We start from the raw sequence: 23,009 nt of genomic DNA, 5'->3' as shown, positions 1-23,009 counted from the left end.
AGGGTTGTACAGTCACTATAGGTGGCTGAAAGCACAGTCACTGCTTGTAAACACTCCGCATGCGACGGCATTGTAGCAATGATGCGTCATCTTCCAACTCTGAGTCATCGTCCGGCGGTGCAGCAGAAGCCTGACGAATGATCTCGCCGTCATCGAGTTCTGCGCATGTCAGTACAGCAGTGTCAGCACCTGTGAAACTGTCAAATGAGACGGTCTCCGGAACCGCAATGCAACCACTGCGCAGGTCTCCGCAGAACATTTTCGGCGTCAGTAGGGAGCACATCGGAAGGCAATAAATCCTAGGCCCCCTGGCACCCGCTTGCCGGCATGCCCCAGCGTAGTCTGCACGGGCACTGTCGGCGCCATTAGATACTTGACGCAATGTTCCCGTATGCCGCTTTGGATCACCGCAACCTCGACACAGCACACAAAGCAAACACCACGACACCATCACCAGTTGCGCAAATGAAAAAAGTGGCCTACTTGCAGCGTCGTGCACTAAAAAACAAACAAATCAGCTGCTGGATTGTCTTGACATGGCTTACTAAGCTGTGACCGAAACTGCTGTAGCAACTATTGAACCAGGCAGAAACAATGATGAGGAGCAGAGATTTGCAGTAGTGCCACTTCGTGGGGGCAGCAAGGAGGCTCCGTTCAAAACAAAAATGGCGTTCAGCAAGTCGAACCATGCACTGGTCATAGTCGGTGCATGGTGCTCTCGATCGAGTTGGCTCAAGGAGTGTCCGAAAAATCAGACGAGAGCTTGCAAGGTGTCCGAACTTTCAGCAGTTGTTATACATTATGGTCTATGGGGAGAATGGCGGTGCCGCGAAGCAGACCAAATAATCGAGCATGTCCGAATTTTCGGAGTTCGAAACATCGGTTGGTGACTGCAGCTGAAAAAATTTCCGCATGTTTCTTGGAGTTCAAAACGAAGTAAAACAAAAACACACAGACACTCAGTTTGTACCATTTTATTATTTCTCTAAATTTTACTTCATCTGCTTAAGCAACAGATTAAACAAATAACTGATGTTGCCTTGAATAATTCTCAGTCACATGTCACTATGAGTGACATCACATCACTGCCGTGTACGTAGGCGCACTTGTGCAGTTTATATGCTGTCCGGCTAGGACTGCAGCGCCCGCGAGGAGAAGGGCAAGTGGCGTTTGGTTTGAAATTTAGGCTCTTTCCGCGATGCGTATAGATGTAATACTTAGTGGACACTATGCAGACACTGCACTTGACAGCTCATAATGGCCAGACCTGGTGAGAGGCCCTTTGAAGACATGAGATTGGACAGTGATGAAATCGGGAAGAGTGTCCCATTACTGAATGGGGCGAGGAAGCGCTGACCAATAGAATGCATAAGTGTTTGTTACTGTAGACGCGCTTGAGGCTGAGGGGATTATATGTAATCTGCGTGATGCGCAATGTGCTATTTCAAGCGTAAAAAATATTTTCTAGCGGCATAAACGTATTTGTGAAGTAATGAATTTGTGAACTGAAGTTTGAGTGTAAAATCACATTTAGTGCTTAAGGACGGAAGTGATTTATAAAGTTTTATTTGTGACATGCTTGAATTGTACGTATAGTTACGTGAGATAAACCTAGCAGCTCTATTTTGAACTGATTTTAATGAGCTGGTTAGGTTGTTATGATAGGGTGACCAGATTGGAGGAGAAAATTTGAGCTGGGGGGCAAGCAAATGTCTGATAAGCTAGCTTGCAGATGTTGGAGGGTGAATGACGTAGGTTTCGGCATAAGTACTCCAGTGGTTTTGAAGCATTCGCTCATGTAGTAGTAACGTGATGGCAGGTGTTACAACCTACCCCCTCGTAACTCCTACTGCTTGCTGCCAAGAACCCACCCTAATGAAATGTCTCTGCAGTCTTCAGAACAGCCGGGTGTCAGTATACAATTGAGTGATGGGCGACTTGCAAAATAGTGTCCTCCCTCTTCCGTATGTAGCTGTGGCTGAGCCACTCACCAGATCGTGCTGGAAAACAACGCTTATCGTCGCTGTTACCTGGGCTGCAACAAGTTTGGGCTTCAAACAAGAAGACACACAATAGTGCGCCGTGTCATTTTTGCTTGGCCCCATTTTTAGTGCTGTTCATTCTTCCCAAGTTGTGTAACAGCCAGGTCACCAACATACATTTTATAAATGTGTCGATTCTTAAATGAAATATGAGTTTTTTTAATACTATCATTTTTAAACATAGCATAAGGATGATGGTGTAATTTGATGCAAAGTAGCCGCACGCCTTAGCAATGAAAAACTTTTGTCGGAAGTTAAGCAAAGTGTTCTTTGCTTAACTTCAAACAAAATGAACGGCTAGCGAACTAAAATGAGGACGACAAAGTTCTGTGGCATCAGCTGGCAGCTGCCAGTGCTATGTTTTAAGGAGTGAGTTCAGCCTTCTGTGTTGGTCGTGTTACTTTGGCCAATGTAAAATACTAGCACCTGCTTCTGCCTCGTAACAATATCAAATGAGCAACTGTGGTAGATGAGAAGAAACACGTATAATAGTACTAAATGCAAGGGTGCAACATATATGAAGGAATGAAAATGTCCCAAAATATATGCCATGGCACATTTTCACCTCAGTCTACGAACATGTAATGCACGCTTTTTGACCTTGGGCAGTGTGGCGATGTCACAGGAGTACTGCTACCACCACTCTTGCATTATCTGTGAAAAATGGGAAACAGCTGTGCCATGCTGACAAAGATTAAGAAAAAAGGCATTATTTCACTTAACTGCAACAAAATTCATACCTAAAAACTCGATGGTGTCTTGCGGTGCCAGCAGGAATCATTGGAGGTCTCCACTCCATGCTGGGCAAGTGCCGTTTGTCACGCTCTTGAGGGGACATTTGAGACACTGTGGCTCAAACAGGTGTGACTGCATGAGTGGACAGCAGAGGCTGAATTTGCAGTGTTTTATTGACATTTTTGGATAATTAATGGCCATCATGGTCAGCATGTTAAGTGAGATGTTTGTCGTGTTTCTGCATGCAAGTTGCACATGCCAGCACATCTTTGCACCTTAGTCTGTTTCTTCCTTACCAAAAAATGAGTGAAAAGTGCTCAGCTTCAGATTGACCAATTCGTTACTGTCTTGAGAGAAGTGCGAGGTGCATCATAGCCAGGCTACAATGCCTATACTGGCTTTGAGGCTCAGCACTATGACGAGTGATTATAGATTGCGTTTGACTGCAACAATGTTGGGGACTTTGTTTTTGTATGGCTGCTTTGTGAGGCTAGCGGTGTAGCCAAGAGTGCATGAGGGGGGTACTCATTGGAGTGCATGGCGGCATGCTTCCTTCAAGGTGTGTTCCTTGAATCTCCTTTCCTTGAATGGCTGCTTAATCATTAACTTTAGAAGCTCACCTTAAGAAAACCCCAGTTGGATAAGTTTGTGAATAAATTAAACCCCATTTACCACCCTCCGCAACAAGTATTTAAAATACCAGAGTGGGTTTAAGGATTAGTGGTGACTATCTTGGCATTCATAGTAAGGTTCGTTACAGTGCACTACAAGACAAGGACGCAAGAAGGTATAAAACGACGACACGGCACTGACTCTCAACTGATATTTTATTGAAGATATGTATAACATATATATAGGTGCCAGTTTATAACCATGACATGCACGAGACACAGAGATGCATCGAGGCAACTGTGACAATCTGACCCATAATAAAAATTGACATAGGTAACGCAGTTCCTTGTCATGGAGAGTGATAGACGGTTCGCTGATACACGCTTTGTCCCTAGTCTTTATATTGTGAGCCTCGGCCTTGTCATTTCCCTTGGCTTGCATGTCTAAGTCAGAGCCGTGTCATCGTTTTATGCCTTCTTGTCTCTTTGTCGTGTAGTGCGGTGTAACGAACCTTACAATGAATCCCAACCAACTGGCTAAACTTGCCGTTTTGATGCAACATCTTGGCAACCTGACATTAATCTTTTGCGATCATCTGTCAGGCCCCATCCGATATGTGAAAATGCTCATTCCATTTATATGTCGGGTAGAGCTCAACATGTGTGCTTGCTCGCGTTCGCTGGCTATTTGGATTGGAAGCGCCAGCTTCTGAGATTTTTTTTTTTCATTAATATGTGCACTTTGCAATGTCTTGAGATGAAGGCAGTACATTTTTTTTTTTGCATCCTTTATGGTTAATTCTTTCACTACCATGGGGAAAATAGGTGTTTCTTGTATGTTATGCCAGATTTTTTTTTCTGAAGGAACTACTGCACTCATGTAATGCATAAACAAAAAGCAGAATGAATGTACTTTCACACATAAAAGGTTTATTAACGAAATGTATGACATAAAAAAAGATATAAATTGCCAGAATCATGATTGTGGGATAAAATTGAACAAAGCTTGTTAAGACATGCTTGTATCTACTAAAGAAACTTAAAAAAATGAGATATACAAAATGTATTGCCATCTAATGGGCAATATCTCCGACAAAATCAAAAATTTTCATTGAACAGGTATTCCGCTACAAAAATTTAAGTGCAAGCACTACAGTTTGGCGTGCCGGGCTCTGACTTCTGATGTTCCAGGCTGGTTTGTGCTGTCGTCGCTTTCAGAGTCAAAGTACGACGAAAAGGCAGCATCCTCATATTCGCTGCTGCCCGATCCATCAATAAAATCAGCTGCAGACGCAGCGAAATCACAATACCTGCGATTTTTCAAATCGTGCGTGCTGCTCTTGGAGGCGGCCATTATTGCTGCCTACTTTGATTTTGATTATTGTGGAATTTTGGAGTGCATTCAAAAATTAATGCCTGGCGAGGAAAAAGCAAACTGCTTAGAAAACAAGACTATAGTTCTCCTTCACGTCCGATAGCACGGAGCCTCCGTGAGCAGTGTGGAAGGTCTCGAAAGCAGCCTTTCAAACCATCAATAGCGGGCAGCCATTTTTGTCTTCTACTTTGAAAATTTAGAGGACTCCAGAGCGTGTTCACCGCCTGGGGGGGGGGAGCGAACTGCTTGGAAAGGAAAAATCTCCTCTTTCACGTCCCATGGCGCAGTGTGTGTGTGAGCAATGCAGAAGGTCTTGACAGTGGCATTCCAAACCCACATGAGCTGGCTAACGATGTCTAATGTGCACGGTGTGGCAGTAGTTAAAGGGATTTTCACGTGGTTTGTGGCGTGAAGCGCCGACAGGATGTTAGTTTTCTGTGCATGTGCTCTTTGAGGGAAATTCACGTAAGTTCAGTGAATGAGAAGCTGATTTTAGTGTTATGGATAAATATACTTCGCCTGCAGAAGGTAAGCGAACGTGCTAGAATGAAAGCACTTTAGAATACTGAGACTATGGGGACTGTACAGATATGTAATGCAAATCCTGCCCTCCACTCTGGAGAGTGATTTGAGTGCTACAACACAGTGTTCGACTACTGTAGAGAGCCTTAGTAATAAGTACATATCATTAAGTAAATCACTTAACATGCATTCATTCACTTAAACACATTTTCTGTGGAGTGTCTATCGCACGAGATGGCTCCTAATTGGAATGACCACAAATTTGGTAATTCTACTTGACCGCAGAAGATTAATAGACAACATATCACTATTAAGCAAGATTGGAACACTTTATTGCAGACCTGAACTGTCAGGGTAGGCTTGAAGACTAATATGCAGAAGACCTGCCAAGGGACCAAGCATTCATGACGGGTAGTCAGCATCTTGTTAGAGCTCATCTAGGCCAAAGGATTTGGAAAGAAATTTCTAGGTGAATAATGCAGTTCAATAAGAAGTTTGTAAAGGCAGGCACTCTGAAGCTGTGAACGGCAGCCTACAAATATTATCAAAATATACACTCTGTGCAGTCTACCAGCACTAAGCTATGGGGCAGGGAAGCAACAGAAGATGATACATGTAATATAGGGAGGCAGCAGCATTGATTGAAAAGTGGTGTGGGTAGCTGATATTGTATTCGCTAGTTGAAGCTGTAGTGATAGGCAATCCTGCATATATCACACCATCTGCTCACTTCCAAAGTGGAGTTGACATTAGTGGGCATCTGAAGTTGAAGCAGCATCTTGAAAAACTGGTGTTCTGACATCTTCCGCCTTTTAAGAGTCTTATGCAAAGTTTTTCATGCTGTTCCTGCTTTCAGGAAGTATGTAACTCAACACGCAAGTATGAAACCTGAAAAAGTGGGAGTTGCTGGCATGCAAAAAAAAAAAAAAAAAAGCTTCTGGGCTGCTTGTTATGCTGCTTTGTTTCTGCTTCTTCTGCTGTGTTGAAAGTAAAGTGCCAGTTCTATTACACCCTTCACTCTGTCGCAAAGCTTATTTTTATTCGTTGTGTGTGTTTTGTTTTCTTTCGCTCGTAATTGGCAATGACAGGGGCATATTTTTGATGTAGCATTGCTTGGTGCCGACATAACCATATTACTCTGAGTGATGGCTGTATTCCGATTCAAATAAAAATGTTTTCTGTAAGTTAGACTGAAATGTATATACTCTGTTGTACTAAGAACAAGCACCACAACCAATAGCTGTCACACAAAATGGAAAGCTGGTCTAGTTGGTGATTTATCATTAAGAAAAAAAAATGGAAGAAGAGAAATAATAAAAAAAGGAGACTGAAAACATGTCGCAACCCCTACACTCGAAAAAAACAAAAAAAAACTGCCAAATAAATACAGCGGCATGGTGAAACATTATCTTTCTTTTGTGTACCTGTGTTTATGCTGCCAAAAAAAAAAAAGCTATTGTACAGCATAAACCTGGTGCACTCATGTTGGCCCATGCTTATGCAAAATTGTGTCTGAAAGGCTTTCTATGTGGTGGATGTGTAAGGACTTAAACAAAAAGCATACTCAAATAATGTCATGCAGGGCACATCCTTTTGTGCAGGCCATCACTTATCTGGCATGGTTGGATAAGTTTTCCAGCACTTTAAAGAAAGCAGGGATCTGTACAGGAGGAAGGCTGGTTTTCAAGAAATCTTTCAAAAATTAGATTCTGTGGTGACAGATCGTTACTCTGGTGAGGCTGGAAAGCATGTTAATGATGGGCACAGGGGCAAGTATTGACGGAGTACAGACATCTTGCAGATCACCATAAACGGTGCCAGTAGGCACCTCTGCTTGGAGGCACGCCTGTTCTTAAGTAGTGGAAAAAGTAATGTTATATGCAAAGTGCATCCAATTAAAAGAGAAACTACAAGCACTGCATGTGTCACACTTATAAAGAATTTGCTATCTCTGCCTGTGGCTATGGGCTATACATCCAGGTTGAGTAGGGATAGGCATGCACTCTGACGGTTAATTTGTGTCGCCATGCAGTTTTCAAAGTAAAATAAGTTGAAGCCCAGTGTTCCTTTTTCTTCTTTTTACTTAAAAGCATCCAATAATGCCATCTGCACAATCCTTCAGCGCCCATGCACCAAACTGTGCCGCTTGTCGCCAGCTATGCAGCAAGGCTCAGCCACTGCCATCCTTATTTTTTTGGGGTTCTTACTCTGTGGGACACATTGCTGCCAGAGAACTCTTGCTTGGGCTTACTGCCTGCCTTTTCTGTGCCATATGTTTTCTCTTTTGTGCACTAATGAGGAAGACAAAATGAATGGGGGGGGGTTCAGGATCCTTGCAGGCTTGTCAAGTGCAAAGGATGTTGGCGAACTTGCATTCCAAGACTTCAAGACTGCATGGCCTCACATGCTTATGTGAGTACAGCAAAGTTGGCCAGCTTGGCCCATCTGATAGGCATATGCATTAGTATGAACGTTTCAATCACTCTTTAGCATGAACAAGGAGTGAACAAAAGAGTGTGTTACTACTTTCTCTTTGTTTTTCTAAATATTGCTGTGGATTTGTACTGACATCCCATGTGCACAGTGCCTTGAGCATTTCAGGTCCATTTCATGAAGCAGCAGGCACCTGCATGTAGTAATGACTTGGGCAGTGGTAGAATTCTGCTACCAGTAAGTGTTTTTAGCAGAAACTGTGTTAATACTATGCAAAAATTTTTGTTTTAAAGAAACCACAGAGAGCTGCAGCCAGCACTCGCAGATGCATGTTAATACTAAAAGCTTAGAGCTTTGTGCAGTGTACATTTCTGCATGTGAAAACATTTAGGGCATTTCAAGAAGCCCTCAACTTAAAGGGACTGACAACCACTCTTTATGGTACCCATTTTCTTTTTCTTAGTGCAGTAGAAAGTTTACCAGTCAAGTATCCAATCATGCAGTGGTAATGCAGAAACGCAGTGTAAAATTTTTATAACAATTTTTCGATCTGCAATAAGGATGTAGTCGTTCACTTAAAGCATGCTGAAAATGGTGACAGGTGAGTGCGATAGCGATTATATGCAAGCATTGCTGGGAGACAGGCAACAAGAGTGCAGCCATAGCTGTGAGAAAGCATTATTTTGTTCACGAAAGCAATGTTCCTGCAATGAGTTTTCTGAAGTGTTGAATTGTTTCTACATTAATAGCCATGTGCTTTCACGGTTTCCTGTCTAACAGCTTTGTAAATTAACAAGTAAAAGGTGCTTTTTAGCCAAGTTCTTGAAAGTGGAACAATGCTATATAACAATACTTTTATGAAGGGTAGACTTGGGCATGTTGATAGTTAGGTTTAAAATAAGAACAGTGTGACAAACAAGGACAAACAAAGAAAGACGCACACAGCGCCGTGTGTGTCTTTTTTCATTAGTTCCTTTTTCTCCCACTGTTTTTATTTTACAAATGCTTTTACACATGGTATACAGTTCAGCGTGATGCTGTAGCCACACGTGCACTTTTTTGATTTCCCAAGCATGTTGTCTCCAGACGACCTGAGCGAGTTGTAACAAAGGATTTTAGCTCAATTGCGTGCTCATAATTTCGCGCACATACAACAGCACTCGTGTGCCGCCGTGCATTGAGGGATGCAAGTACCACTGTTTAGCGTGGACGTTATTACAGCAGAGCTGTATATGTCTGCCCTTCCATGCATTATTCAATGTTCGTGCCTCAAAACTCCCATGCCCTCTATGAGGAGGCAGAGCAAACCAGTAAGGCATGTGCTGACATCTGGCGTAGCGAGAGGAAATCTAAGAAACCATCCAATACATAGTTTCATACAATTACCTGAGAGAACTCGGGCGCTAGTGTCTATGGGAGCTGCCATCCGGGTGGTTCAGCGAGCATGGGAACGATAGGTAGTGCATAGATTTGCCTGAACTTTGTCCTTTTGGCTTCAAACAACTTTGCGACTTTGTAAACTCGTCATTTTCAACAAAGTACTGTGTAATAAATAATGAAATAAACATTATTGAAATCATCCGCCGGCAGGATTCGAACACGGGACCAAGGTCAATTCACATGGTCATGAAGGCGAGGCTGAAATGCGGCTCCATGTGATTGAAGCAAGACTTCATCTCGCGGGGCAAAACAGTAGTTGATGAAAATTATGCATTGAATAGACTACCAATGGAAGCATTTGAAAAAATACACACACTGTCATTAAATTAAAATAGGAAAATGTGAAGTCACAAGCTGTTTGCTTTGATCCACGAATAATTATGAGTACAAAACTGTGCAGACTTATGAAGTTTGCTTGCAGTGATGCATGCTGAGGTATGTTGAGATTGTGTTGCCATATCTAACACTGAAGTGTCATTAAAACTCTCTTGTGCGCAGCCATAATGAGTAATGGCAATATATATAGCACTAACCTTATAATATTTGATGAGTAATTTTCATTTTAACTGCCTTTTCACTAAAGAATATGTTTTAGCTATGTCTTTAGTACCAGAGAAATTCTACAGATGCCATGTGTACTGTGTTAGTGAAGGTTAAAGGGTGGTTTTTGTGAATTAAGTGTAATGTTAATTTTATCGTAACACCGAAATAACACATGTGTGTTGGTACTAAGAACACATGCATGTGGTACATAGTTCAACATCTGTGTGAACCCATTGCTCTGAATTCTTGCAAAATTTTCAAGACTCGCCAGTTATAGAATGCCGTTCTAGCATGAGGGCTATAAATGCAGATGGTTGTACTCGTAATCGATTATGACGCAATGTTGTGGCAAACATTCTCGCTTACGCTTCATTTGTACAGTTGTTTGCTCTTTGTGTGCCATGTGAGGTGGAGCAGTAGACGACTTGGCGCAACAAGCCTCGAAAGGCAAATGTTGGTTTTTTTCGACTGAGAAGTTGGCCCTGCAAATGTAAATGTCATTGACAGGCCTCCACAAGTTGCCATTGCAGGATGTATGGGCTTCTGTGGGTGCTCCGCTACCATGTGTGCATATACCTTGCACAGGACCTCTAGTACAGAAGCCCGACATTGAAACCATTACGCCACGGATGCATGCATTGACAAGTGGCATAGAACACTCTTATGAATTTGTTGTGGGCGAGCAAGCTTCTTGGGATGCTTGGTGAGTTTCAATTTGGGCACCTCAACAGGTTGAGCCACTATTAATAGTAGTTGTGCATGTACGCCAAGTATTCTACAAATGCGGAAGGGAAAAGCTTCAAAATAAGTAAACTTTTGCATTCATAGGTGTGCTTTGGCTTTTTTACAGCTCCACTGAAGAGTGAAAGAGTAAAATTTGTCAAGAAGAAACAGGCCAACCTAGATGCAGTAAGGGTAAAAGCAGAACAATTCAGGCTGGTACTCGCAAGCAAATATGCAGCCTTAGAACAGAGAGGTGAAGATGACATAGAGGTAATGAATAAAACCGTAACTAGGCTGGCTTCAGAAGCAGCAATTGAAGTGGGAAGTAAAGCACAAAGCCAGCCAGTAGGTAAGCTCTGCCAAGTAATGGAGGATAGAATAAAGGCAACATTGGATTTTAGTCAACCAAAGGAACAGGCTGGCTTTTGGAAAAGATACAATACAATGAATCACATCCATGTCATTAATCAGGTTATCAAGAAATCCGCAGAGTACAATGAGCTTCTCTATATGGCTTTCATAGATTACGAAAAAGCATTTGATTCAGTAGAGATACCAGCAGTCATAGAGGCATTGCATAATCAAGGAGTACAGACTGCTTACGTAAATACCCTGGAAAATATCTACAGAGATTCCACAGCCACCTTAATTCTACACAAGAAAAGTAGGGAGATACCTATAAAGAAAGGGGTCAGACAAGGAGACACAATCTCTCCAATGCTATTCACTGCATGCTTGGAAGAAGTATTCAAGCTATTAAATTGGGAAGGTCTAGGAGTAAGGATCGATGGCGAATACCTAGGCAACCTTCGGTTTGCCGATTACATTGTTCTGTTCAGCAACACTGCGGACGAGTTACAACAAATGATCGAGGAACTTAACAGGGAGAGTGTAAGAGTGGGGCTGCAGATCAATATGCAGAAGACGAAGATAATGATAAATAACTCAGAAGGAAACAAGAGTTCAAGATCGCAAATCACCTCTGGAATCTGGGAAGGAGTATGTTTACCTAGGTCAAATAATTACAGGAAACCCTGACCATGAGAAGGAAATTCACAGAAGAATAAAAATGGGTTGGATTGCATACGGCAGACATTGTGAGCTCCTGACTGGGAACTTACCGTTGTCATTTAAAAGGAAGGTATACAATCAGTGCATTTTACCGGTGTTGACATGTGGGACAAAGACTTGGAGACTGACAAAGAACCTTGAGAACAAGTTAAGGACGGTGCAAAGATCAGTGGAACGAAGAATGCTAGGCATAATGTTAAGAGACAGAAAGAGAGCGGTTTGGATCAGAGAGCAAACGGGTATAAACAATATTTTAATTGACATTAAGGTAAGAGAAAAAAAAATGGAGCTGGGCAGGTCATGTAATGCGCAGTTTAACCATTGGACCATTAGGGTTACAGAATGGGTGCCAAGAGAAGGGAAGCGCAGTTGAGGACGGCAGAACACTAGGTGGGGCAATGAAATTAGGAAATTCGCGAGAGCTAGTTGGAATCGGTTGGCACAGGACAGGGGTAATTGAAGATCACAGGGAGAGGCCTTCGTCCTGCAGTGGACATGAAATGGGATGATGGTGGTGGTGGTGGTGGTGGTGGTGGTGGTGGTGGTGGTGGTGGTGGTGGTGGTGGTGGTGGTGGTGGTGGTAGCCCAAGTTCACTCAGTAGAATGGCTGTGATTTTTGTTTTGCAATACGCATAGACTAAAGCTAAAATGCCCTATAATATACAAACTGTAACTTCAAGCAATAAGCATCTGCCGCATACACAATAACAGCTGACTTACGACCAGTAATTTTGTATACTGCATCTGAAATACCAGGCTTCACCGCTAATTTGCTCCACTTCCTGGTTTTAGAGACTTTATTAGCCAATTTAAAGTTAATTCCTACTTAAATCAAAAACAGGGTGCTCGATTCTGTCACTATGAATTGTGGTCTTTTCATTTCGATCAGTGTTTCACAAGACATTCTGGCCAGTTGTCAGTCCCTTTAAGGTCGCAAAAGTGTGCGAATAGCATTGCATAAAAAAGGAAAATTGATCATCCTGTGTTAAAGTGAGTAGAGTGTGCTTAGATTGACTAGCAAACATGATCTGTCAAAATGTATTTGAAATAAACTCTCATTTGATTTAAGCACTAGTATGGCTACTAAAGAAATGGGTGAAAATTGAATCTTTTGATTGTTTTTAACCGCTTATATTAAAGGCAAGTCGCAACAATATTTTGTACCAGATAAAAAGCATAATTTCGGATATGGAGCAGCCTCTGTGAAAAGTTTTGTGCTTGAAATATAAGTGAGTGTGCTGCAAACAGTTTGCAAAAATGGATGTTTTTGATGCCAAAACTGAAGTGAATGCCCCCATTACCAACCACTTGCTGGGAATTACAGCAAACCCAGAATGTTGAGAAGCAGTGTTGAGAACTGTGGCATGATCTTGACATTCAGCAGTGCCCATGACGTGCTGAAAATCTCTGTAGACGAAGCGCTGCGCATCATATCCGCTTACCCTGAGGTGCATGTGGCGTCTACTCGGGTGCTACTTGAGAACAACGAAATAGACTGTCCTGTGCCATGACAGCATGACTGCTATGTGCTACTCTTTTATTGTAAGTAGATTTCAAATCCAATATTGAATCAAGAAAATAAAGCCGAATATCAATTCGAATGTGAAAGTTTTTCACAAAATTTAATGCTTATAAATTTTGGGCAAGAAATCACGCTGCTTCACATGCTCGGCAGTCTCTTAGCATTGCATAACAAGAATGTAGCAAGCTATTTACAACTTTGGTACATAGAAATCAAGATATATACAGTAAGACACCAAATTAGTATGCCAGCACTGATTAGAATTGAATGCTAAAATATGACGGTCTGGAATGTAGGTTTATATTTATCAATAAAATTTCTGTTGAACTGAATCAAGTGCTTATTTTTCTGTGAAGCTAATGAATTAGTGATGTTCATTTGTACTGAATACTGATCAGCTTCTCAGTTGAAAGGGACACTAAATGCAAACGTTAAGCCAATGTGTAGTGTTAAAATACCATTGCATAAACCTCGCAGCGCTTGTCTTGTGCCAAGAAAAGACTTTGTTTAAAGGGACACTAAAGGCAAATACTAAGTCAACGTGGTCTGTTTAAATATTGATGGTTGGGCAAGTTGGTAAGCCTTATTTGAAACAGAACAGCGCAGTTTTGATGGGGACAAGGAGGGAGACATGACACAGACGAGCGCCGGCTTGCAAATGAAGTTTATTGCTTGGAACGAAGAATATATAACTGCTCCAACCAACAGGAGACACCAAAAAACATACATATTTTCACAGTCGATCATATTTGCCGCACTGAACAAGGGTGATAACTGTAATCATCATGTCCCTCCCCGCCACCCCCTTGCTAAAGATGCCAGCTCGTTGGGCGTAATCGATAAGGAGGGGCTACTGATGCATGCGTCTTTTGACCAGGCGATGTGCGCTGCTTCGAGGATTTCACGCGTTAGTTATTACTATGTTTACTTAAAACTTGTGTTCAAGCGAAATGGGGGTGGCAAGCCTTGCTGTCGCAGTCTCTACAGTGGATGCCAAGATGCCCTTTTACTGTATTATGCACATTGTTGTTGTGCTCCTTCAGGCGTTCATTAAGGCCTCCCCATTTGACCGACATAAAGCCTGCCACATGACAACGGAATGGCGTAGACGACTCCCTCTTTACTAGAGACGAATTGATTTTCATGTTTGATGTTGCACTCTCTTGGAACGAAATCAGTATTAACCATTTTGCACATTTTCCCAAGCTTATCCGGAGCCAAGAAAACTACTTTGACACATGCTCTGTTAGCTATCTTTTTTATTCTATGGGAGACATGATGAATATAAGGCACTACAGTGGGTTTTTTTTTTTTTTCTTTTTCCTTTCCTGTCATCGAATCTACCCATTGTTCTTTTCTGTTTTTGCTCAAACTACTGAGGATAGTTTCTGAAACTGACACTAGCAGCTGCTTGGGATAACCAGCCTTTACTACGGCCGACTTCTTGTGGCAACAAACCTTTTGGGTTCTGTGGCGTACATCGGCCCCTGGGAGAGAACACGGTGCACTTCTGGGGGCAACGACATGTTCCCTGCAGTATGGATGACATTCCCTGTCTTGTGCTTCTTGCTGGGCTTTGATGCGCAGAGTTGGGAGAGGGTTTGTTGCCACAAGAAGCCGGCCGTAGTGTTCACTAAGTCTGAAAACTCTTTCCATTTCTTCTTTCTCTGCGGTGGGGCTTCAGTGCTTTGCAGTGAAAAAAAAACTGCGTCTATAAAAACGAGCTTGTCTGTTCCATTCAGCCTTCAGGATGTGGCATATTCTTTAGCAATGGCCCTGCGAAGGCTGGAATCCACCAAACAGCTGCAGAACGTACGGGGGAACACATTTTTCCCATAGCATAGGCTCATGCATAGCCCCCGTGCTTAGTGACTTGTTATTAGCACAACAGGGTAGAAGAATCCAAGATAAATTGAAAGGGTCAAAGGTGTTACAGTGGTTTCGCTATGTAGACGACTTTCTTGTTCTTATAGACACAAGTGTTGAAAAATTTGACGCAGTCTTTACGCAGATCAAAGACACCTTTGTTCAGTGCCTTCATCTGCTCATATTAACTACTGAAGTGCCAGAAAACAATGTCATCAGATTTTTAGACATCAAACTCAGATTAATGCAACATCACACGTGTTGGTCTTGCGAACCACGAAGCAATAAGCCATTGCTACCTTTTACGTTGTCTCATTCTTAGCTGGTTAAACGAGCAGTGGCCAAATCATGCTATCACAATGTGCTTAACAAATCATGCATGCACTCCATGCAAGAAAGCTTCGATCATCAAACAGATCGTCTGGTAAAGGCTGGTTATCCCAAGCAGCTGCTAGTGTCAGTTTCAGAAACTATCCTCAGTAGTTTGAGCAAAAACAGAAAAGAACAACAGGTAGATTCGATGACAGGAAAGAAAAAAGAAAAAAAACCACTGTAGTGCCTTATATTCACCATGTCTCCCATAGAATAAAAAAGATAGCTAACAAAGCATGTGTCAAAGTAGTTTTTTTGGCTCTGGATAAGCTTGGGAAAATGTTCAAAATGGTTAATACTGATTTCGTTCCAAGAGAGTGCAACATCAAACATGAAAATCAATTCATCTCTAGTAAAGAGGGAGTCGTCTACGCCATTCCGTTGTCATGTGGCAGGCTTTATGTCGGTCAAATGGGGAGGCCTTAATGAACGCCTGAAGGAGCACAACAACAATGTGCATAATACTGTAAAAGGGCATCTTGGCATCCACTGTAGAGACTGCGACAGCAAGGCTTGCCACCCCCATTTCGCTTGAACACAAGTTTTAAGTAAACATAGTAATCAACTAACGCGTGAAATCCTCGAAGCAGCGCACATCGCCTGGTCAAAAGACGCATGTGTCAGTAGCCCCTCCTTATCGATTACGCCATGGAGTAAGACATATAGGAGGTGAAACTCCCGTCAGCGCGAGCGAGCGCGGGCGACCAGATAAAGTCACAATTGTTGCATGCGCCGACGCTACCGTATACAGTGGCGGCACAATGCGGCGCGTCGTAGAAGCTGCAGCGTAAAAAAGAAAAGGTCAATGGTGGCTGCCCGGCTGCGCCCAAGGGATGAACTGAGTGATTGCAAAAAAAAAAAAAGAAAGAAAGTAGCGCCCGGCAGGCGGCTCGGCAGCTCCGGCAGCTCCGGCCACTCCGTGGTAGAAGTCAGGCGCGCGCGTCCGAACGGGAGCAACACGCTCAAGCGGTTGCCCTGGCAACCGAAACGGCAGTAATTTCTTCCCATGCCGCCAGGTGCCGCCAGCATGAAAATATATCCGCGGGCTTGTGACCTTTACTGGTCGCCGCAAACAGCGGAGTTTCCACTCCTAAATATTTCTTGCTCCGCGGATTACGCCCAAAGAACTGGCATTTTCAGCGGGGGGGGATATGATGATTACAGTTATCACCCTTGCTCAGTGCGGCAAATATGACCGACTGTGAATATATGTATGTTTTTTGGCGTCTCCTGTTGGTTGGAGCAGTTATATATTCTTCGTTCCAAGCAATAAACTTCAGTTGCAAGTCGGCGCTCGTCCGTGTCGATGTCTCCCTCCTTGTCCCCGTCAAAACCATGCCGTTCTGTTTCAAATCTGTTTAAATACCTTTCCAGAAACTTCGCAACGCTTATTTCATGTGAAGAAAAGACTTAGTTTATGAGAAAATCGTATCCGAAGGCTCCGAATACTTTTTTTGAAATTCAAATCTGCTGTCACCCAACCAGGGGAGTGGTGATGTTGCATATGCCCTTTGCGGCCATCGGTGAGTAAAACGGCGCCCGACAGACAGCGGCACTGAGCCAAGACAGAGCAGCGGATTCACCGGTGCAGCTGCTTTTTGGTCAAATGGTGTAGACCGTTCGGGGGATATGATGATCGGGCATCCCGCAACATCATATGGAAGTTGAATTCTCTGTTACTTGCAGTTTGTGCGAGTTTTGCAAGCCAGCAAAACCAGCACAGCACGACGTGATCAGGAAAGTACTGAAACGCGAAAGGGTGGGCGGCACAGAGTCGAGCGAAAATGAAACCTTTCGGATCGCCCGCGTCATTGTCAACAGTAACTTCAATGAGTTCTTTTTTCTAAACATAAAGAAACTGGACAAGTAGCATTTTATTTCATCTTATAACAATATGAGGATGTTTTTTGCAACGAGTAGTTGAGTACTAGTGACAGAATTTAACTGAGGAGTGCTTTCATCATCGGGTATGTGCTTGAATGTCCCGCGGGAGTGTCTAATCATGTCCTGCATTTATCTCGATTTCTCAATTATTAAGGCTCTCTTCGGGATAATATTGACGCCTTAGAGATTCTCGATTACTAATCTCACTTTAGCTTGACTTAGTATTTGCCTTTAGTGTCCCTTTAAGAGAATATCGCGTCTTAAGAGTCCACATACCTTTAGCATGGTTCAAATCGCCCACCCTCGAGCGGAGGAGTGGTAAAGTTGCATATGCGATCGCCACCCTTTACTGCCGTCGGTGAGTAATATGGCAGCTGACAGATGGTGCTATAGTTTTTTCCACGAAATGCAAATGCACGGCCATGGAGGAAACCGAGCCAAAACATAGCAGTGGATTTGCCGCTGCAGCTGTTTTCGTTCAAGTGATACGGACCGTCCGGGCATCCCACAACATCACATGGGGGTGCAATTCTCCACTACTTGCAGTTTGTGCAAGTTTTGCTGTGCCAGCAAAACCAGCGCAGCACTATGCCATAACGAAACTGCTAAAATGTGAAAGCGCGGGCAGCGCAGAGTCTAGCGAAAGCCAAGCCTTTTGACCGCCTGCATCATTGTCAAGGGTAACGTCAAGGAATTTTATTTCTAAACATTGAACAGAACTGAATAAATAGCTTTTCTTCTGTCTTCTAATACAATGCAAATATCATTTTATGGGGACAGGTTAAGTATTAGTGACGGAATTGTAAGGAGTAGTGCCTGCATCATCGGGCTAGTACTAGAATGTCCCGGGTGAGTTGCAAATCATGTCCTGCATTTATCTCAATTTCCTAACGACTAAAACTTTGTTTGTGATAACATTGACGCCTTAGATGCTCTTGACATCAGTCTCAATTTAGCTTGACTTAACAACATTTGCCTTTAGTGTCCCTCTAATATTTAACCTGTGTTTTGCAGCCATCTATTATTTATTTCATGAAAAGTATTACTTTCCAGTTTTTTTACCAAAATACAGGAGGGCTGGCCCAACTTCCTGGCAGGCGGGTTATCGTAAGGTCAATCTGCGGGATAGACCAAATGACCGTGCATCACGTGACTCGATCCCCGCTCCAAGCATATCAAGCAGCGGCGTAAAGAACAGGTGCTATCTGCACAGTTTCATTGTCAGGTTCAGTGTGTGATTTGCCACCTGTCAGATTTTGAAATCTAGAGGTTCATGGCAAGTTCGCCTGACCCCTCTCCTTTGTTGTCCTCCTACTCCATCCCTTTCATTCATCTGCCCTCCGTGCAAATGCATGCAACCAGGTCATGCCACTTTCATGTCGCCATGTAAATCCCAAGCTAGTCTTGAGATGTGTTGCTTGAAGCTATAACAAGACCTTTGATGTCCATCTACAAACGACGTCAGGGACAAGAAGCCACTGCATGGTGTGTTGTAAAGATGGCAGCCATGAACAACGTATAGTCACTCTAGTTTGCGAAGTGGTTTGTTGACTTTCTGAGTGTTGCGCGGCTGCTGCGAATAAATACATCCAAGTTGACTTGGCAACAAACCGTAACTTTAGTCGTGAATGCCCGATGAAACAGTGCCGATTAGGCCTAATGGCGTAGGCAGCACTGCGTTCACCGCAAATTCGCAGCTGGCCAATGTGGCAATGGGCCGCAAGCCATTGCGGAAGGCTTGCCACTAATATGCTTGTACGGGTGGCTCATCAGCTGTGTTACCAGCTGTGTTCGGTCCCTAGATCATGTGTACGGGTTAGATTGACGGCTTTTGAATTGGCATGAAGTTCTTTGTCTCGTATTCAACATGATCCGCGTGCCGAATCGGCCCGATTTTGGCATTCTATGAAATATGCTCTGCTGTTATTGCCGTTCCCTCTGTCCAAATTGTGTTATCATTTCGATCAGTCCTATCGACCCAGACGAACCTTGTACCGACGGAGGGGGTCCTGGGTGATGTGGCACCATTGTGCGAATTGCTGTGTTTGGATGCTGTGCAAGGTAGAAGTACCTGGTAGCGAAGCTTCTATAGAAGCCCATACGTTCAAAACATGGTGGTTTATCGGTGATTTACGGGGATTAGTGCCATCTTTGTGACAAAGGAACACTTCTGGCGGAAGAAAAATTAATGCGACACCATACCAATTTCAAACGAAAGTGACATCATGTTTGTATTGGTGCGAAATTTGTTTTGGTGGCGTGTCATTAGAGCTGTATATTCAGATGCCCCACAATTATACTCTATGGGCATTTCAAGCTTTCAGCGCGGAAAGCAGTGCAGGCAAAAGTCAGCCGTATGGATGTCGAAATTGCGCGACTGCATGAACATCGTTTGTTTGCAGGTGGACAAAAGCTTTGGGTGTACAGCGCTGGTCGCATTGTCACACACCAAGCCCATCGGCCAGTGCAGCCGCACGAAAATAGCCAAAGTTAACAATTATCTAGCTGTTGCAATTGACTGCTTTTTGCTGAAAATGTTAAGAAACGATGAAAGCACTCTGCCACCAGAATTCAGACAATCGTTGACAAGCGAAACAATGCAACGTGTGAGGGGGTCATATTGTAACAGGTGAACTTTACGAGTGTGCCTTTCTGCACTCCTACAGAAGCTACATTGCGTTGCAAATGATAGCGGTGTCAACGCCCCCTTTATAGTGGGCACTGAAAAAAGAGGTATTTATTGTTAATGATAAAGTAAAATAGGGTTGTCTTTTCTTTCCTCACCACACACATATAAAATTGATTAGGGATATTATTTTCGTAGAAGGAAGCGTACTCTGGGGGGGGGGGGGGGGGCTCTCCTAAATTAAAAAAAAAAAAGCTTTTTGTTTCTCTATGTTTGTTCCCTCCTCACGTAGTCAGGCTTCAATCGTTGCACCCATAACCACTCTTGCTAATGCCGGTGGCCATTGGTTTTGAAGCGCTTTTCACCTGAAGCTTCGCAACCTGTTTGGATCGACGTTACACTGTGTGCTTGATCCTGCGTTGGGTGAACGTCGGGGAGTGCTTGCAGTGAAGGAGTCTGCTGCTGCATCAGGCGCCCGCCCATGCCGTGCGCAGCGCTTCTCTCGCACTGCAAACAAAGTGAAACGCTCACCTGGGCGGCATTGAGCACCAGGGGCTCCACAGCACCTGCGACATATGGTACTGCGCCGGTCACCATATAGAACATTTAAAAAATTTAATAGTAGATAGTCGATTTGCGAATCGAATTATTCTCATGTTCACTACTCAATTCGATTTGGTTATTTTAGACATTTACACACCCCTAGTTTATAGCCAGTTTAGCCAAAGCAAAATTTTCTAGCAGTTGACTTTGAATGCAGTACTCCGGGATTCTTGTTCAGCTTTGGCCACGTCATCCTGTGGTTTCTTTTGGAACTGAAATTGGCTGTCTAAAGGAGCACTATCTGAAGTGAACGATGCCATGGTGCACCAAGTGTTTTTGCATGAATCATGTGAGGCCTCGGATATGTGCTGTTTGTGCAGTGGGCTTCTATGTGCCATGCTGGTGGCATTCCTCTGGATTGCCCTCATGCGCTGGCTGGCAGCTGTCATGGTTTGGCTCAGCATCCTCTGCCTGGTGCTGCTCTTCTCCTTTGGTGAGCTCCCGGTTGTTGGCTTTGCAATAAATTTTTTAACCTATTTGGGTATATTCTTAGACATTGGATGGGGCTGTAGGTAAAGAATGCAGGTAAAGAAACAGACATACAACAAGGATTGGCACAAATGTCCAAGTACATTCCAGAAAGCCAAGCAGCTGTTATACGTGTGTAGTGCTATCACTCTAGTCTCAATTATAAAGTTGAGGACAATGAAATTTACTCCTTCATCAGGAAGCTGCATCACAGCCATGCCAAAGATGAGGGGATCATGAGAGCAATGGCAGAGGCAGTTGGCAAAGAGTAGTTGGCTCAACCTATGTAGGATGTGCAGTTCTCCAATTGTTCCTGTCTCTGTCTGCCAGGCTCCTACTACAGCTTCAGCAAGTATGTCGAGCTGCGCAACAGCTCGGACAGTGGCAGTGAGAGCCTCATCAAGCAGTTCGACGTGTCCGTCTCATTTACACAAAACCTGCGGGCCTACACTGCCAACAAGAACACCTGGCTGGTTCTGGGTGAGTGCTCGAGTGCATGTCTTCAGCAGAGGTTGTTGGCTGGATTTTCTATGTCCACCTATTATTTACCTGCCACAGTGGCTTAGCGGCGATGGTTGCGAAATCAAATTTCAGCTGTGATGGCCGCATTTTGATAGGGGCGAAATGCAAAAGCGCCAGTGTCCCTTGCATTGGGGCACGTGAAAGATCTCCGGGTGGTCAAAGCTAATCTGAAGTCCCGCACTACAGCATGCCTCATAATCAAATCATGTTATTGGCACGTAAAACCCCAGAACAAATTCATTTCCGCCTATTTGTGAAATGTATGAAAAAGTGCTTTGCATTAAGCTTTTATGAATTCTATTTCACCATGCATTTGTCTGCAGTGACTGCTGTCTTCTTCGGCACTTGCGAAACGGAAATAAAGATTCACAGTTTCACCTGTTTTTTTAGGGAATTAGTGCACTAAGTAACTTGCAAGTAATTAGTAACCGGAAATGATGCAATGTGAGGACAGATTTAATGTGCTGTAGATTCTATGTTAAGTAGCCTGGACAAAGAATGTAGAATTCGACAAGGGATACAGTCAAAGCCAAATATAATGAACCCGTATGAAGGAAATTATTTTCTGTTTCGAAGATGTGAAACATACTGAAATATATTCACACTAAACACTTCTCATCACAAACTGGACATTGGATATATCAAACTTGGGGCCTCTGCTGCCAACACCATAACGCTGCTTGCATGTCGCGAATTCAGCGTACATGACAGGGTTTTTTTATTTTTTTTATCATGCCTCCTCTTTTTTTGAGCATACATGTGAGAATGCTTGGAACCATGGTAGAAGCATATGCAAAGCATACTAAAGTGACATCCTATAAATTTACTATTCTTAATGACTCTGATAAACAGTTAAGGCACAGGTAAAGTGCTGGCTACTACATATACGTCTGTCTCCAAAAAATGAATTACTTCCTTGCTTCTTACCTTCACTGGAGACAAAATATCAATATCTAATGAATGCATCACAAAAGTTTAAGTTTGTTATTAGGTGAGTTCAGGTTGTGGGGGTCTCACAGGAGTATGGACCACTAAGGGTTCAGGCACCTCAGAGCCACGTCAGGCATCGCCTCACATCATCTAACGCTCGGCAGCACGCGCGTGCTCAGCCAGCAAAAGGTGCAGAGTTCTGCACATGCAAGAAACACATTATTGCGCAAGGTTAATGGAAACAGAATTATTTGCCTTCGGCGACACCCAGTACTGCACACGTGCCTGGTCCCGGGGCGGCGTGGTTATCCTAGACATTCTGCGCCAAAGGTAAAAATACAGAAGAGGGCATCATCAGCACATCACTGCAGGAGGATGGCTTCCCATGACAGCCCACTAAGTGAAAAGTAACATATTTGTTGCAGTGCGAAAAGATACAGATGAAGATGAGAAACACAGGACGAGCGCTGATCCTGAGCTGAAAATGTTATTGAAAAGAATGTATATGTAGGCGATTGCAAATCTCTACAACAATATCTGAGGAACCTGCAATCAGATCAATGAATGCGAACAAGAAACCAACAAAAAAGCAATCCCAATGCCTCAGAGGCAAACGAACCTTCATCTGATGTTGGATGAATGCACGTGGCTAATAAATATTTATATTCCTTGTCTGATAATGAAACTAAAGCCTGATGGATGCATACATCCCCCATTCTTT

At 43.3% G+C, this 23,009-nt stretch overlaps 1 protein-coding gene across 6 annotated transcripts in view; it reads left to right on the top strand.

Annotated features, from left to right (window-relative positions):
• The window catches only part of Ctl2 (Choline transporter-like 2), a 494,927-nt gene that overhangs the window by 328,895 nt on the left and 143,023 nt on the right, over positions 1-23,009 (top strand). For all 6 annotated transcript variants that reach the window (XM_075677602.1, XM_075677595.1, XM_075677596.1 and 3 more), the window contains 3 exons: positions 7,614-7,697; positions 20,689-20,801; positions 21,167-21,316. In XM_075677602.1, coding sequence (XP_075533717.1) covers positions 7,614-7,697; positions 20,689-20,801; positions 21,167-21,316 — 347 coding nt within the window. The remainder of the gene's footprint in view (positions 1-7,613; positions 7,698-20,688; positions 20,802-21,166; positions 21,317-23,009) is intronic.

The sequence above is a fragment of the Dermacentor variabilis genome, unplaced genomic scaffold, assembly GCF_050947875.1.
Source record: "Dermacentor variabilis isolate Ectoservices unplaced genomic scaffold, ASM5094787v1 scaffold_13, whole genome shotgun sequence".
Taxonomy (NCBI): domain Eukaryota; kingdom Metazoa; phylum Arthropoda; class Arachnida; order Ixodida; family Ixodidae; genus Dermacentor; species Dermacentor variabilis.
Note: the sequence above shows the minus strand (reverse complement) of the source record. Positions and strands in the feature narration are given on the sequence as shown.